At 46.1% G+C, this 12,319-nt stretch overlaps 1 protein-coding gene across 3 annotated transcripts in view; it reads right to left on the reverse strand.

The window, feature by feature from the left end:
- The window catches only part of su(w[a]) (suppressor of white-apricot), a 45,534-nt gene extending 35,218 nt beyond the window's left edge, over positions 1–10,316 (reverse strand). Inside the window, exons 1-5 of one of the 3 annotated variants that reach the window (XM_077632219.1) lie at positions 10,116–10,316; positions 8,647–8,819; positions 7,489–7,596; positions 5,773–5,837; positions 2,268–2,481 (exon numbers count right to left, since the gene is read on the reverse strand). In XM_077632219.1, the coding sequence (XP_077488345.1) occupies positions 2,268–2,481; positions 5,773–5,837; positions 7,489–7,596; positions 8,647–8,819; positions 10,116–10,300 (745 nt within the window). In that variant the 5' untranslated portion in view covers positions 10,301–10,316. Of the gene's footprint in view, positions 1–2,267; positions 2,482–5,772; positions 5,838–7,488; positions 7,597–8,646; positions 8,820–8,950 lie in introns of all 3 variants that reach the window. The other 2 variants (XM_077632221.1, XM_077632220.1) reach the window with 2 other exon arrangements.
- Between the last annotated feature and the right edge of the window lie 2,003 nt (positions 10,317–12,319).

A 12,319-nucleotide genomic window follows, 5' to 3' on the forward strand; every position in this document is an offset into this window, starting at 1 on the left:
TGGCAGGTGCTCCCAGCGGTGGGCCTTGTGTAGCCCAGGCTGCTCTTCCCGAGCGACCAGTCATTAATTTAACTGTCGCCTGCCATGGTGGGCAGGTTGTGGTAACGCCACAAAGTCACGTGACCAAGGTGGCCCACCTGCCCCCTAGGTTGCTCTCTAGGCAGTCTTGCTCATGATTTTTCGCTCACAACGCCGATGCTGACAACGCCCACACAGGTCTTTCTGGGTAATGGGGCATTTAACGCTATCGCACTAAAAAGGCAGGTTGCGCTAGGTCTCTCTACTATATACCGTATTTACTCGTATTTACTCGCCTAATGAACCCACTCACATAATGTACCTGACCCCCATTTTTGTCACCCAGAATTTAATTTTTTTGTTTGTTTTTGAGCATAGCGAGTTCCTCAGTTTTCACTGCCCTCTGCAGGGCAGACCTTCGCAGCGCGCCAAGATGCTGCTTGCCGCAGACATCACCACTTGTTTGTTTGTCTTTTGAGGAGAGCTCCAGCCAGAGGGGTGGGGTGAAGCAAGAAAGAGGGGGAGGGGCGGAGGGGGGAGGGGGCGAGTGTGCGCAGCGAGGACCTTGACACTCGTCACTGCCGTTTTTAACCTCGGGTACAAAAAGCGCGCCTGACCTTCAGGGCCGGTGTTCAGCACGTTCGGGTTATCTCGCCGCTATTGGCCGGCGCCCTCGGCTATCACAAAATTGCGGGATCAGATCGCGTCAGAATGCTGAACACTAGCGGCACGAACGCATCTGACCGTGTGCATTTGTTGATGACGATGACGGAAGGGTGAAGGGAGATACTACATGAAATCTCGACCCTTCCAAAAAAATCTGGTGGAAACTTTTTTTCCCTCGTAATGAACCCTCCCCCACAAACTGATGTCAACTTTTCTGAAAAAAAAAGTGGGTTCATTACGCGAGTAAATGCAGTAATACTACCTGTCAAAGGCAAAAATAAACTTTGGGTATCAGAACGCGAAACATTTTGCTTAATGAACATTATGGCTAGTGTTTGCTTTTTTCCAGGTAGGCTGCTTGATTGGATTGGATTGGAGCAAACTTTATTTGTGCCTGCAGTTGGGCGCTCGTGCACCCCGACGAGGGCCTACAACGAAGTGCCTGAATTCAACATGCCTGAATACAACAAAGTGCCTGAAAGTGCCTACAACAAAGTCCGCAACAAAGTGCCTGAATTCGAAAGAGAGCACCTGTCCCAAATTTGCGTTTGGTTCTTGTACTCCAGCCGGAACATGCTGGGGTGTTCGCATGCTGCTGACAGAGAAAGTACCTAGCATGTCTCGCGCTCTCCCGCGCAAGTCATCTGCTAGGAAACGCGAGACAACGAGGCACTGAAAGGAAGTGCGCTGCTAACGAAAATCTGTCACGCAGATTTCCAGTCAAATTCGCCAATTTTGGCGCGGCAGACTGCTCCATGGAACCATATTGGCTCTGCGACTGCTCCCAATCTATCATTGAATTAGTCTTGCTCCGAAGTGAGCCAGAAAAGCTGATATGAACGTGCTTAAAATCTGTGTTGAAATCATCACAAGAAGCTTACAATTCTAACTGTAACACCTCAGGTCTCTAGGAATCTAGGTTAAATCATACTTGACCTGGCTTCAGAGAGGAGTTATGACAGTAAACTGAAGGAAGCATTTCAACAGGCACCCCAGAGAATAAAATATGTGAATTAGAGCATGAATGAAACTGTGATCAAGTTAGTGCACTAGCATATGAAAGAGAAAAGAATGAAAGAAAGCCAGAAAGGAAGAAAGATTCCATGCTGTTAGCTCTGTCATAATGGCAAAACTGCAGAGATTATGACAGCGGATTGATTCCTTATCATATTCCCCTGGCTTGACCCGAAGTTCCTTTTTCCCTTGACCAAACTTTGCTCGACTGCTAAAATATTTTTCTAAATCCCAATGCCATCACTGCAGTCAGGGTTTATTCTTTAAACCCTCTCATAAAATGTACTTCTCACACATAAAGAAAAAAAATCTAACTGGTGTTACCATGTGTGTGCCTCTTTTCCCCACACAAATATCATGTTCAGAAACAAAAGTTGCATTTACTTTTTCTGTCAAAGAAAATAACGGTGCCTGACACTTCCTTACAACTGCACTAATCAAACCAATTGTAACGCTCCTCCCCGTGCAGTGCAATACCCTTTCTACAGCATTAATGGAACTGCTCCCCTTCCGTGCGACGGCAGCTGTCTTAAGTAAAGTAGCAAGGTATGATCAGAGCACACACTCACCAGCAGCCGTCTCGCTGGCTGGCACGTAGGTACCACACTTGAGCTGCTCGACCAGGAAGCGGTAGTAGACATTGAGCGGGTGGTCAAATGCGAGGAAGGCGAACTGCGGGTTGCCCGCCTGCTTGGTCTTCACCAGGATCTCCATCTGGGCCCCGTGCTGGGACACGAACAGGGCCGTCTTCTCGATGATGGCATGCAGCTTCATGGTGGGGGGCTGTGTAGATATGCATGAGGGCCCTTTATTGATGCTCCAAAAATACAATGAATATGTTATGTTGAATTCCAATGGCAGATCGCGAGCGCATCGCCGGATCATGAACGGAGTAACGGAGTATATAGCTCCGACAGAGATCACTCCCTCCCGTTGTGCGAATGGAATGCGCACACACTCTTGCGGTGACACTTAGTGCAAGAAAAGCTCTACGTTCAGGAACATGGCGGTACCTGTCAAAGCGGGGCCTCTCACTTCACCACCAATTTGTCCTTGCCGCCACTCTGTCTCTCATATTCATGGCAAACGAAAGGCGCATGAAGCTTTCGCTTTGTCTGAAGATGTCCACACCACAAAATTTTACTGATGAAACGATCCAAACTTTCAGACTGCTTCCGTATTACAGAGCAGCTAGGCTTAGCGAATAAACGTCGTCTGATATCAGAAAGCACAGGTGGTTGTAACAGGTTAACAATTTTGCTCTAAAAAGTAATGACAAAAAGTTGAGATTCTTTTTAAGTTTTTTCATTATGCAGAAATTTCATTTGTAACAGGTTAATGATTTTGCTCTAAGAAGTGGCGACAAAAAATTGAGATTCTGTCAAGTTTTTTCATTAATGCAGCAATTTCATTAATGCAGCATTAATGCAGCGAACATAATGAAAAATGTAGCGTTTGGGAGAGTTACCATTATGCGTTTTGGCTGAGATGGCTCTGTACATGGCTAACAATCCAAAAAAGGACAAAAACATTCCTATGTTGCCTGGATCACTGCGTAGCAGCTTATCGACTTCAGGAAGGAAGCAGCCACAGCCGGTCGCGACAGGAAGCAGACGTGGGGAAAAGGAAATGTTACGCGGGGTTGCGGCTAAATCTGCCGAGTTCGGCACAGCAATTATATATCACTTCTCCCCGGAGTGATCCAGTATCGACGCCTGACCCCATCTGCAATTAGTACAGACAACACGTTCTCCCATTTTGCCATTGGGATAAGATTGCTCCAAACAAAGCAGAAAAACTTGATCCCTGCCATTGGATATCAACATTAGTCGAATGTTTATGCAAATCCCACAAAGCACAGTAGACTTAAAATAATGGGGTAATTATCGTCTGCCCAAGCTGAGCCATCCAGCTAGAAAGTCCCGTGATGACACCACACGGGACTGGTGACGCATGTGATGAAAAATGCGAGAACAGGAGTCAACAGTCCTGGAGGACATCATCACTACTTTCCAGCAGTAAGCCTATATGCCCAATAGTCATGGTGCTCAGTCTGAGTGGCATCAAAATGCCCAAAATATTAAGAAATTTAATTTTCCATAATTTGATGGCACTGATTTCAGTTTTCGCAGCTGGAAGAATGGAGTCCAACATGGAGTGGCACATATGCTCTTACACAGCTTGCAATGGACCCTTTAAAAAATAAGTCCAGCAACTTCAGATAGTGCTCAATATTACTCCAGTTTTCTGCATTTTAATTTCTAGAAGCACGATTCTGCTCTGCCCTTTTAAGTCCTTGATCACGCTTTGCAATTTGTCCCTCGAGTTAAAGAAAGGAAATGTCATCAGCGAATCACAGATTTCTAAGGTGCTCTCAATTAACTTTTAACCCCAACTCTGCAAGCTACGATTTTACATGCTCCATTGTTGCTGGCCCTAATAAGCACCCCGCTTTCACGCCCATCTCTTATGCTCCACAGGATACAGGAACATACAGATCTGAATTTTGACACTGCACTTTGATATAAAATACCGGAGGCCTGGGAAACAGGGCAAAGCATAAGAACAAAATATAATTCGAGGTAGCATCACCGATCACCATGCTACAGTCCATCGCACGTACAGGTTGGTCACAGCCCGATCAATTATTGACGGAAGCAACATAATTCTCAAGGCATACACCAGATGGCATTGAATATTCTGAAGGGTTAGTGTTCCTGTATATGCTCCCACAGGGAGAAGAGTTCGCGTCTTGTTTTCCCTTGCCGCTCCGAACGACATTCGCCGAGAGGCGATCGCACGAGTTTCGTGACGTCACGTGTTCCGACTTTCCGCAAGGAAGCTGAGTTCACAGGCACAGTGCCGAGCGACCCCCCGTCAGCTGGACGCCTCATGTGAGCCCGCGCTGTCAGCTACATTTCACATATTTTCCATGCAAACCTATGGCGTTAGGTTTGGTGTTCTGCTGTTGTAGTGAGGGGCGCAGCCATCAGCTATGACTGAGTGCAGTGCCCCAAACTGCAGCAACCGCACTGGAAATGGCAAAGCTTTTTACGAAGTGCCATTTGGAAGGTCAACGGCTGAAGTGGCTTTTGAGAATAGACCACGATAAGCGGGCCCAAATATTACAAATTAACTCAGATGAAAAGATAATGCTTTTTTATAAAAATTAGGAAAGCTAATAATATCAACGAGAAAGAGTACTTTCAAGGTGCTTTAATGATTTGTCATTTCACTGCACTGAGAAACGGGGTACATTTTGTGAAATGTTTTACGCAAGCAATTGAGTTTGAAATTTTTTCATTAGGTCAGACTCACCTGTTCAACGCATTGGTGTTGCTTTAATCTGCTTGCCTGCAACAAGCTGCATAATCATTTTAATGTGGTTCAAGGAAGATGTGTTTTCGTATTTTCCGTGTATAACTCACACTGAGCACAAGGCGGTGCTGGTTGCGAGAAAAGTAATTCATCGCTGTACTCTTTTTTCTTTCTAAAGACGCTCACAGATAAAGACAGCACGGGACAGACGCTGTCCCTTCTGGAACAGGACTGCTTGTTCATCTGAAATTACGTGCTCCAGAAAGAAAAAAAATCGCAAGGCCGCTACTAGTATTTTTCCGTCAGTTTGTCATGACTGCGATTTGTTGTTAACCTTTGGCGATTTTTTTTTTCATGCTGTATGCACACCGTCGCCAAATCACAGATTAGGTTCTGGCGTTAAAATTTGCGATCGAGTGCAATTTGTATGCTAATAAAAAAAAAAGCCCAAGCGCTCTACACAGCGAGCCCATGAACGCAGCCCCTGTACACACGAGCAGTGGCTTTCCCACTCAGCTTGGAACATGATGGCGGACCTTCGCGCATGTGCCCAGATTCAAAGGCGATGCCAATAAGATCTATCTTTCTATCTATGCTCCATCACATGACCACAAAGGCGTTTGGGTTTTCAACATCTCCTTTCCATACGAACACATTCTGATCTTCAGAGATCTACATAGAGTCGCTCATAAAGGAGTGCAACATAATGAGAAATGAAGTAAGAAAGAAAGAAAGGCAAAATAAACTGATGCTCACTGTTGGAACTGATGCTGGAATGTGAAGGCCCTTGGGTGCCTTGAAGGGTACCTCTGCCTCGTCCTCTGGAAATGAGAACAATGCGAGCCGTGCAGTCAATTACCAGCTGCACCTGTACTCACACTCATCTGGGCATGTGTCTGATGTGAAGGTGAATTAAGCACATGATGAGCTCTGAAAATTACCTAACGCTCAATAGCATTTAGCGCTAGTGCAACACTTTTTTGCCTCTTTTGGTTCCATCTGTAGCATTTCACTGCAAATATACGACAATTTCGTACAATCGTAGAAGTGTGGCCATACTTTTTCTGAACTTTAGGATAACACAAATTTACTTCAAGCCACAGGTGAGCTCCAAACATAGCTGACTGCTGCTAAGTTTAATGCATTCATGAAAAATTTCTGAGTAGTAGTCTTTCATTAAATATTATTAAGACTGCAATATGATTACAGCAGAATCCCGCAGTAACATTTTTCACGGGACTGCATAAAGCAAATGTACCAGCCATGAAATTTAAGTTCTACCTTACTGCCTGCCACCTTCTCTTTTACTGCAAGTGCAACATGCTTCCCTGGAATTTGCAAGGCTTCAAGGGTTTTGCAATTGTTGCTGGATGTGCAAAAAGTCCAAAATGCTCTGTGGTGGCACTCGATCTGTCTGAGCAGCTGTCAAGGGAATGCCTGAGCAGCATAGAGGGAGCACACCTGCAGCAGGCAAAGCTCCGGCACGTGAGTGCTTCTGCGCTGCTTTCACAGTGGCCACTTTAGCCCTAGACAATTCTTGTCGGCTGGAACATAGAAACTATGCCCTTTATGATGCACGGGAGAAGATAAAAGCAAATGGCAAAAACAAAAGCCTCGGAGCCAACCCGTGCAGCCATATCGTACAACAGGCAGTCTGTTGAAACATTCGGTGGTTTTTGCGCCTTCAATCATTTCTGCTGATGCTGCAGCGGCAACGAAACTGCATCAACATTAGCAATTAAATTCACGCCAAAAGTAAGCATGGCAGTACAGGCATGAGTGCAGCATGCTGGGAGCGAGACACTGGCACTTGATGGTGGCAGTCAAGCGCTGATGGTCCCATTTTGGCCGGCATGCTGTTGCCGTGCCGTGTGCACTTAATATATGCTGTCAAAAAGCCAGCAGGAGGAAAAGCACTGGCGCGACATGACATGATAGCAATGCAACAGACGAGTTGGTACTGCATGGGTTTCTATGGCAGCCGAGAAAATGGAGCATTGGGGTTCTACTGCACAAGCAATATCCACTTGAAACCAGCTTTTGCTGAATGGCCGCACCCAGACAGGTGGTCATCTCAACATCCTGCACTACATAGTCATCAGTGACACAGGAAGGCCGGTTACCAGAAAAGCAGGAACCGGCAGGACATCAGGGTTTCTCATCACAGGTTTAAATTATACACTACAGACAAACAACACCCTTATATGATCACTGTCGTACTGTGTGATCATTGCGGGTTGTTTGAATTACCCGCGCGAGGTCTGTGGTTGCAATGTCCCGATCCTCTATAGAGTCTAAACCAATTCCGTTTTTCGCGACACGTCAACGCCACCAACAACAGTGGTTTCCAACACTGAACAGGACCCTTAAGCTATCGCTTTTATAACCTGGCACACACGTGCCTGGTTTGAGCAAACGCTCTGCAAAAAAAAGGGGGCCGCTCGAAAACACAAGGCAGCAAATTCTACTCACGTGCATCTTGTGAATCCTGGGCAGAGTTTTCAGAGTCGTAGGAGAATGCAGTCTCCTTGTAGGTACCATCAGCATTCAAGGCAACATTGAGCCGCTTCAGTTCCTCCTCTGCAAAGAGCAGGACGATGCCCGCACAGTGAGACCCCCTGTCTAGAACACAGCCACCAATGACAACTCAATAAAACAGCGAAAGATGATGGCACAGTACACTGCAGAAAATGGCATGGCATGGTACATGGGATGCCACTGTGAAAGGCTTCAGTTCACAGTCTGGACAGTATTTCCACTCATAAACGGATATGTCTCTGTACAATTATCTGCAATTCTCTTCTCTATATTCTTACAGATATTTTTGTGACTGTAGCTAGCCTCAAATTTACTAAGGCAATAGCATCCTTAATCAATGGTCACTAAAGGACTACTGAATGCTTCATCACATAAACTAACATAAAAATCTACTGAGAAAAGCTATTGGAAAAAAAAAGAATCTTTTAAATCATAATTAATATCGCCTTGTGACACGGGATCCACGATTGTGGGCACTACTTTTTTAACTTTGTTTTGAAGTGTCTAGAGCTGTATTCATGAAGTCAGTGATCCCAGCTAAATTTCCAGTGCAGTGTAAAGATTCTAGTGCTGAGTTTACTAAAGAATACTGTACCTGATTTTTCGCTGTGAACCCAGCTTTGAATGATAAATAATTTGTCACTGATGTGTAAACGTGAAGAATACGGCTGAAATTCTGTGAGCGTAGAAGGGCGCGGCCTGAGGGAATTCCTGAAATTTGTGAGCCATTCACGTTATTTTTGAGAAATAAAGCAAATTTTCAGAACTTTCTTAGAGTAGAACATAATGCGTGCCTGAAAGGGATATGGGAAAAAATGAACACTACCTCAGCCAAAGAAGGAAAAAACCACCATTGAAAATTCCACGAAAATTAGTCCCAGTGGTCCTTCCAACACTTTCGGTGTTTTTTTTTTTGTGCACAATGTATAGTATTTGGTCAAGGTGATTTTAAAGGCAAATCCCATTTATACCAATGACTTATGCATGATTGCAAAGAAAAAAGCATGCAAACAATAATTTTGTGCCCCTACACCTTTAAAAGATGTTCAAGTTTCCCTCAAAATTGATGGATGAGAAGTGATGGACACCCACCTTGGTACATGGACTCCTCATGGAGGTCTCTGAAGAGGGCTAGGAACCGTTCCTCTTCACACAGCTCTTCCAGGGCTTTTTCTTCTTCCGAAAGTGATGCTGCATACTCGAGCGCAGCTCCAGGCTTCGGCTCGTATTCTTCGATGCTGTGCAGGTAGCCTCTTGCATCGTACCTAACCAGCACACAAAATCCTTTCATTAGGCAGTGGACTACATGAGCACAATATCTAGCCTCTGTGGAGGCTTTAAACAAAACAAGCACAGCCTAAAGTTTAAGAGGTGACTTACGTCTGTGAGGACTCACCAAACAAAGGCCCCCGAAATGAATTCTTTTACTTTGATGCTACACCGTGCTGACTCAGTTGAGTGTTTTGGGATGCCATGCCTGCTGCACTGTTAACTGCTGGCTTGGCTTAGGCAACAATTCTTTTATTCTTTCTTGTTGTCCTCATGCCACTGCTGTTCGAACTCCATTCTTACTCGGTACTGAAATTGCGTCCACCAGGTAACGTTTGAAGACAAGAAAATAGCCCCGTATTTACGTAAGCTAGTGAAATCGGGTAAGTTCGACAAGCTCAAGGGTCATGTGCCAACTGTGGCAAGCGGCAGGGAGGATTGTATCACAGGAGTCTCACAATCAACATACTGTGCGCACCCGCCAGCCATTCAACGTCGTAACTGAATGCCCTTTAAATACACGCCATTCGAACTGTTAGCGCCCTCTTATGCAAGAGAGTTCGCGCGGTACGCGGTTTTTCCGTCGTGCTCTAATCACGCTAATACCCTGTCGATGCGATGGTTTCCATACCCAACTTATGCCGGCACTAGAGAGATATAAAGCCGGCCGAGCTTGACGCTTTTGATCTGGCTGAAGAAACAGCAGCACATCGCCGCGTCTACGAGTCGCGCCACAAGCCGCGACTGCTACCAGTGAATTCAAAAACCAGCGGAAATAGGCTAGACACAACATGCTCACATCCAAGCGACCGACGTATTTCATCCGTCATCGCTTGATGCGTTTCATGCATGGGGAAAAACTCGAAGATGCGGCAGGCGTCGACTAATAGGAAGACCGGAAAATCCTTGGGCGTTCGCTACGGTAGCCGAGGTGGGAGGAACGAACACGGACATTCGCAGCGCGCAAACAACACGCTGCATATACCTTTTTCTCTCGTCCCCAAAGCCGGGACGCACCAAACACATTCGAGCCACACAATCACAGCGAAAAGAACACCCATCGGGCTCAGGCCCCGTTAGAACAAACTGATCGGGAGGGCCGGAGGGCTCGTCTCTCCGTTGCTGGGTTCCGCATCCTGCAGCCGCCGGGACGCTAGAACAACTATGGCAGACTCGTTAGCGGCGGAAAAAACAAGAAAGCATGCAGATAGGTCAAAACATCAGTAAAAACCTGCGCTCTTGCGATCGTAAATCCACAAAGTGAAGGAGGCATTGTTTGCTTGGAGACGGACCTGTCAATCAAAAGGCTGTCGTCGCCCATCCACGGGATCAAATGTTTGCCACGGTCAATAAGCATTGCCTTCTCGTCGTCTCTGAACAGTTTGCACGAGTAGCCAAACACTAAGAGATCCTCGTCCGGTTTTCCACTGCGCTCACTGCTCGCAGTCCATGTTCGGCCATTAGCTGGGACCGCCATTTTGTTTTCTAAAAACTGCGCACTGCTAAGGTGGTTAGAGTGGGCAGGTGTGAAAACCGGCCGGGGAAGCATGGCCCCGCAGCGCGCCGATGCCATGTGGCGGCGCTGACGGCAGAGGCGCAGTAAGGCGTGCAGCCGAAATGAGCGCATCGTCTAGGCTAAATTTTTATCACTGAGGCGAAAATGAGCCCGTTTCGCTTACCGCGCGTTTTCTGCGAGTGTCAGAGAATGAATCTTTGCCATAAAATAATGTTTCGTTTACTCTCATCATTATTCCCTTGAAATATGCTGCTTCACAAGTCCAGTTTGCATTGCGCAGCTGAACTGAAGCGCGTTTTGTGCGTGCTCATTTCGAGACGTTGCCCAGGATGTGAGCGACGCCGTAGTGGAAGGTTTCGAAATGATTTCAACCACCTGGTTTTCTTTAACATGCACTGACTCTGTGCGTTGCGCCGCCATCGAAACGCAGCCATTACGGCGAGAAGAGCACGTTGTAATGTGTGCCGTAGTACCTCGCAACTGCATGCGTCGTATTGGCTGAAGGTGCCCCAACGTACAAACCAGTTTTTGTCGCCGCTTGTGAACCTGTAGCATGTATGCCATATTGACGCTCATGTAAGCAATCTAGCTCCGACGATTGTAGACAGTGAAGCAACGCATCTGGCCATGAAATCGTTTATTTACAACGGAAGGCCCCATTTCAACAAGCAGCAAACCAGAATTTGCTCCCTTCTGGGACCAGCAGACCCCAGCTCAAAACCAGAAGGCTTCCTTCTGGGACCAGTAGATCCAAGCAAAACACCACTGGGCGCCCGACAGGGACCATTTCAACCAGCAAACCAGATCTACGGCTTCCTTCTGGGACCAGATGATACCATTAGAAAGCAGAATCCTATTAATAAATTTTCAACCGGGGGGGGGGGGGGGGGGGGGGGGGACTTGTGCAGAATTTGATCTACAACACACACGCAAGGTTTCAGTGTTTTCCATTTCTTCTCGCTATCCTTGTGAGGCAATAAAAACGTACACCTGATGCTGTGCAGCGCAACAGATCTAATGCCCATAACAACCAATTTTTGGCACATCACCAATTGACTGTACAATATCTCTGCCGCAGCTTCGGCATTCAAGAGCGTTCGGCTGAACGCAAGTGTGTTTTCCAGGACGAATTGACAAGATTGTAAAATGACACTGACGAATGTAAAAGGCCCCCAATGTCCAACTCGATATATCATTAGTCAATTGCCTCACCTGGAAGTTTTTTGGGTATGTTGCCTTTATCACAGAGACATGCTGTTCTGCTGTGACTCCAGAAGCTTTTTCGAGTGGGGGCAGGTCATTCGAGTTTTTTAGTTGTTTGTCTGTTTATTCCATATTTTATCTAAATGTTTAATTAATTTTATTTGCTTTTTATATTGTCATATTTTGCTGTTCAAAAGTGTACGCATTTGTAATGCATATAAAACATGAATTGAAATGGGCAACTTTACATATATATAAAGATGTACAGATGAGGAGTGATCGACTGCATTAAAAAAGTTTGCTCATACTTTTTCAATGCTAGTAATCATTCTCATGAACAGAGCTCAGTCAATTAACGATTTCTGCTGGGACATGATTGGTTTAGGTTACTGAAATTAAACGTTTTAAGGCTGGGTATGAAGCGAACGAGCCCAGCCTCTTTAGCTGTGCTTTACATTTATAACGTCCTGAAATTGAAGTGTTTGTCAGAGCAATAGTTGGTGACTTTGGGGGGGGGGAGGGGGGTGCCCCCTTTGGACAAATGCTGGGGGGCAACCCCCCCCCCCCCCCCCTCCCTTGTTCCGCAGTCCCTGGAGCTTCTGCATGCTTCACAATGAGTTGTCAAAACACCCTTTTCAGACGCACAGCCTGCAATGTAATATATCAGCCGCGCATATATCACTGTGTCGCTCAGCGTACGTAGCTGTGATGGCCTACAGCCACTTACACTTTTTCCGCAGCCGCTTTTGCTGTTGAAGGCATCTCGCCCGCGCATAA

Source organism: Amblyomma americanum, chromosome 7, assembly GCF_052857255.1.
Source record: "Amblyomma americanum isolate KBUSLIRL-KWMA chromosome 7, ASM5285725v1, whole genome shotgun sequence".
Taxonomy (NCBI): domain Eukaryota; kingdom Metazoa; phylum Arthropoda; class Arachnida; order Ixodida; family Ixodidae; genus Amblyomma; species Amblyomma americanum.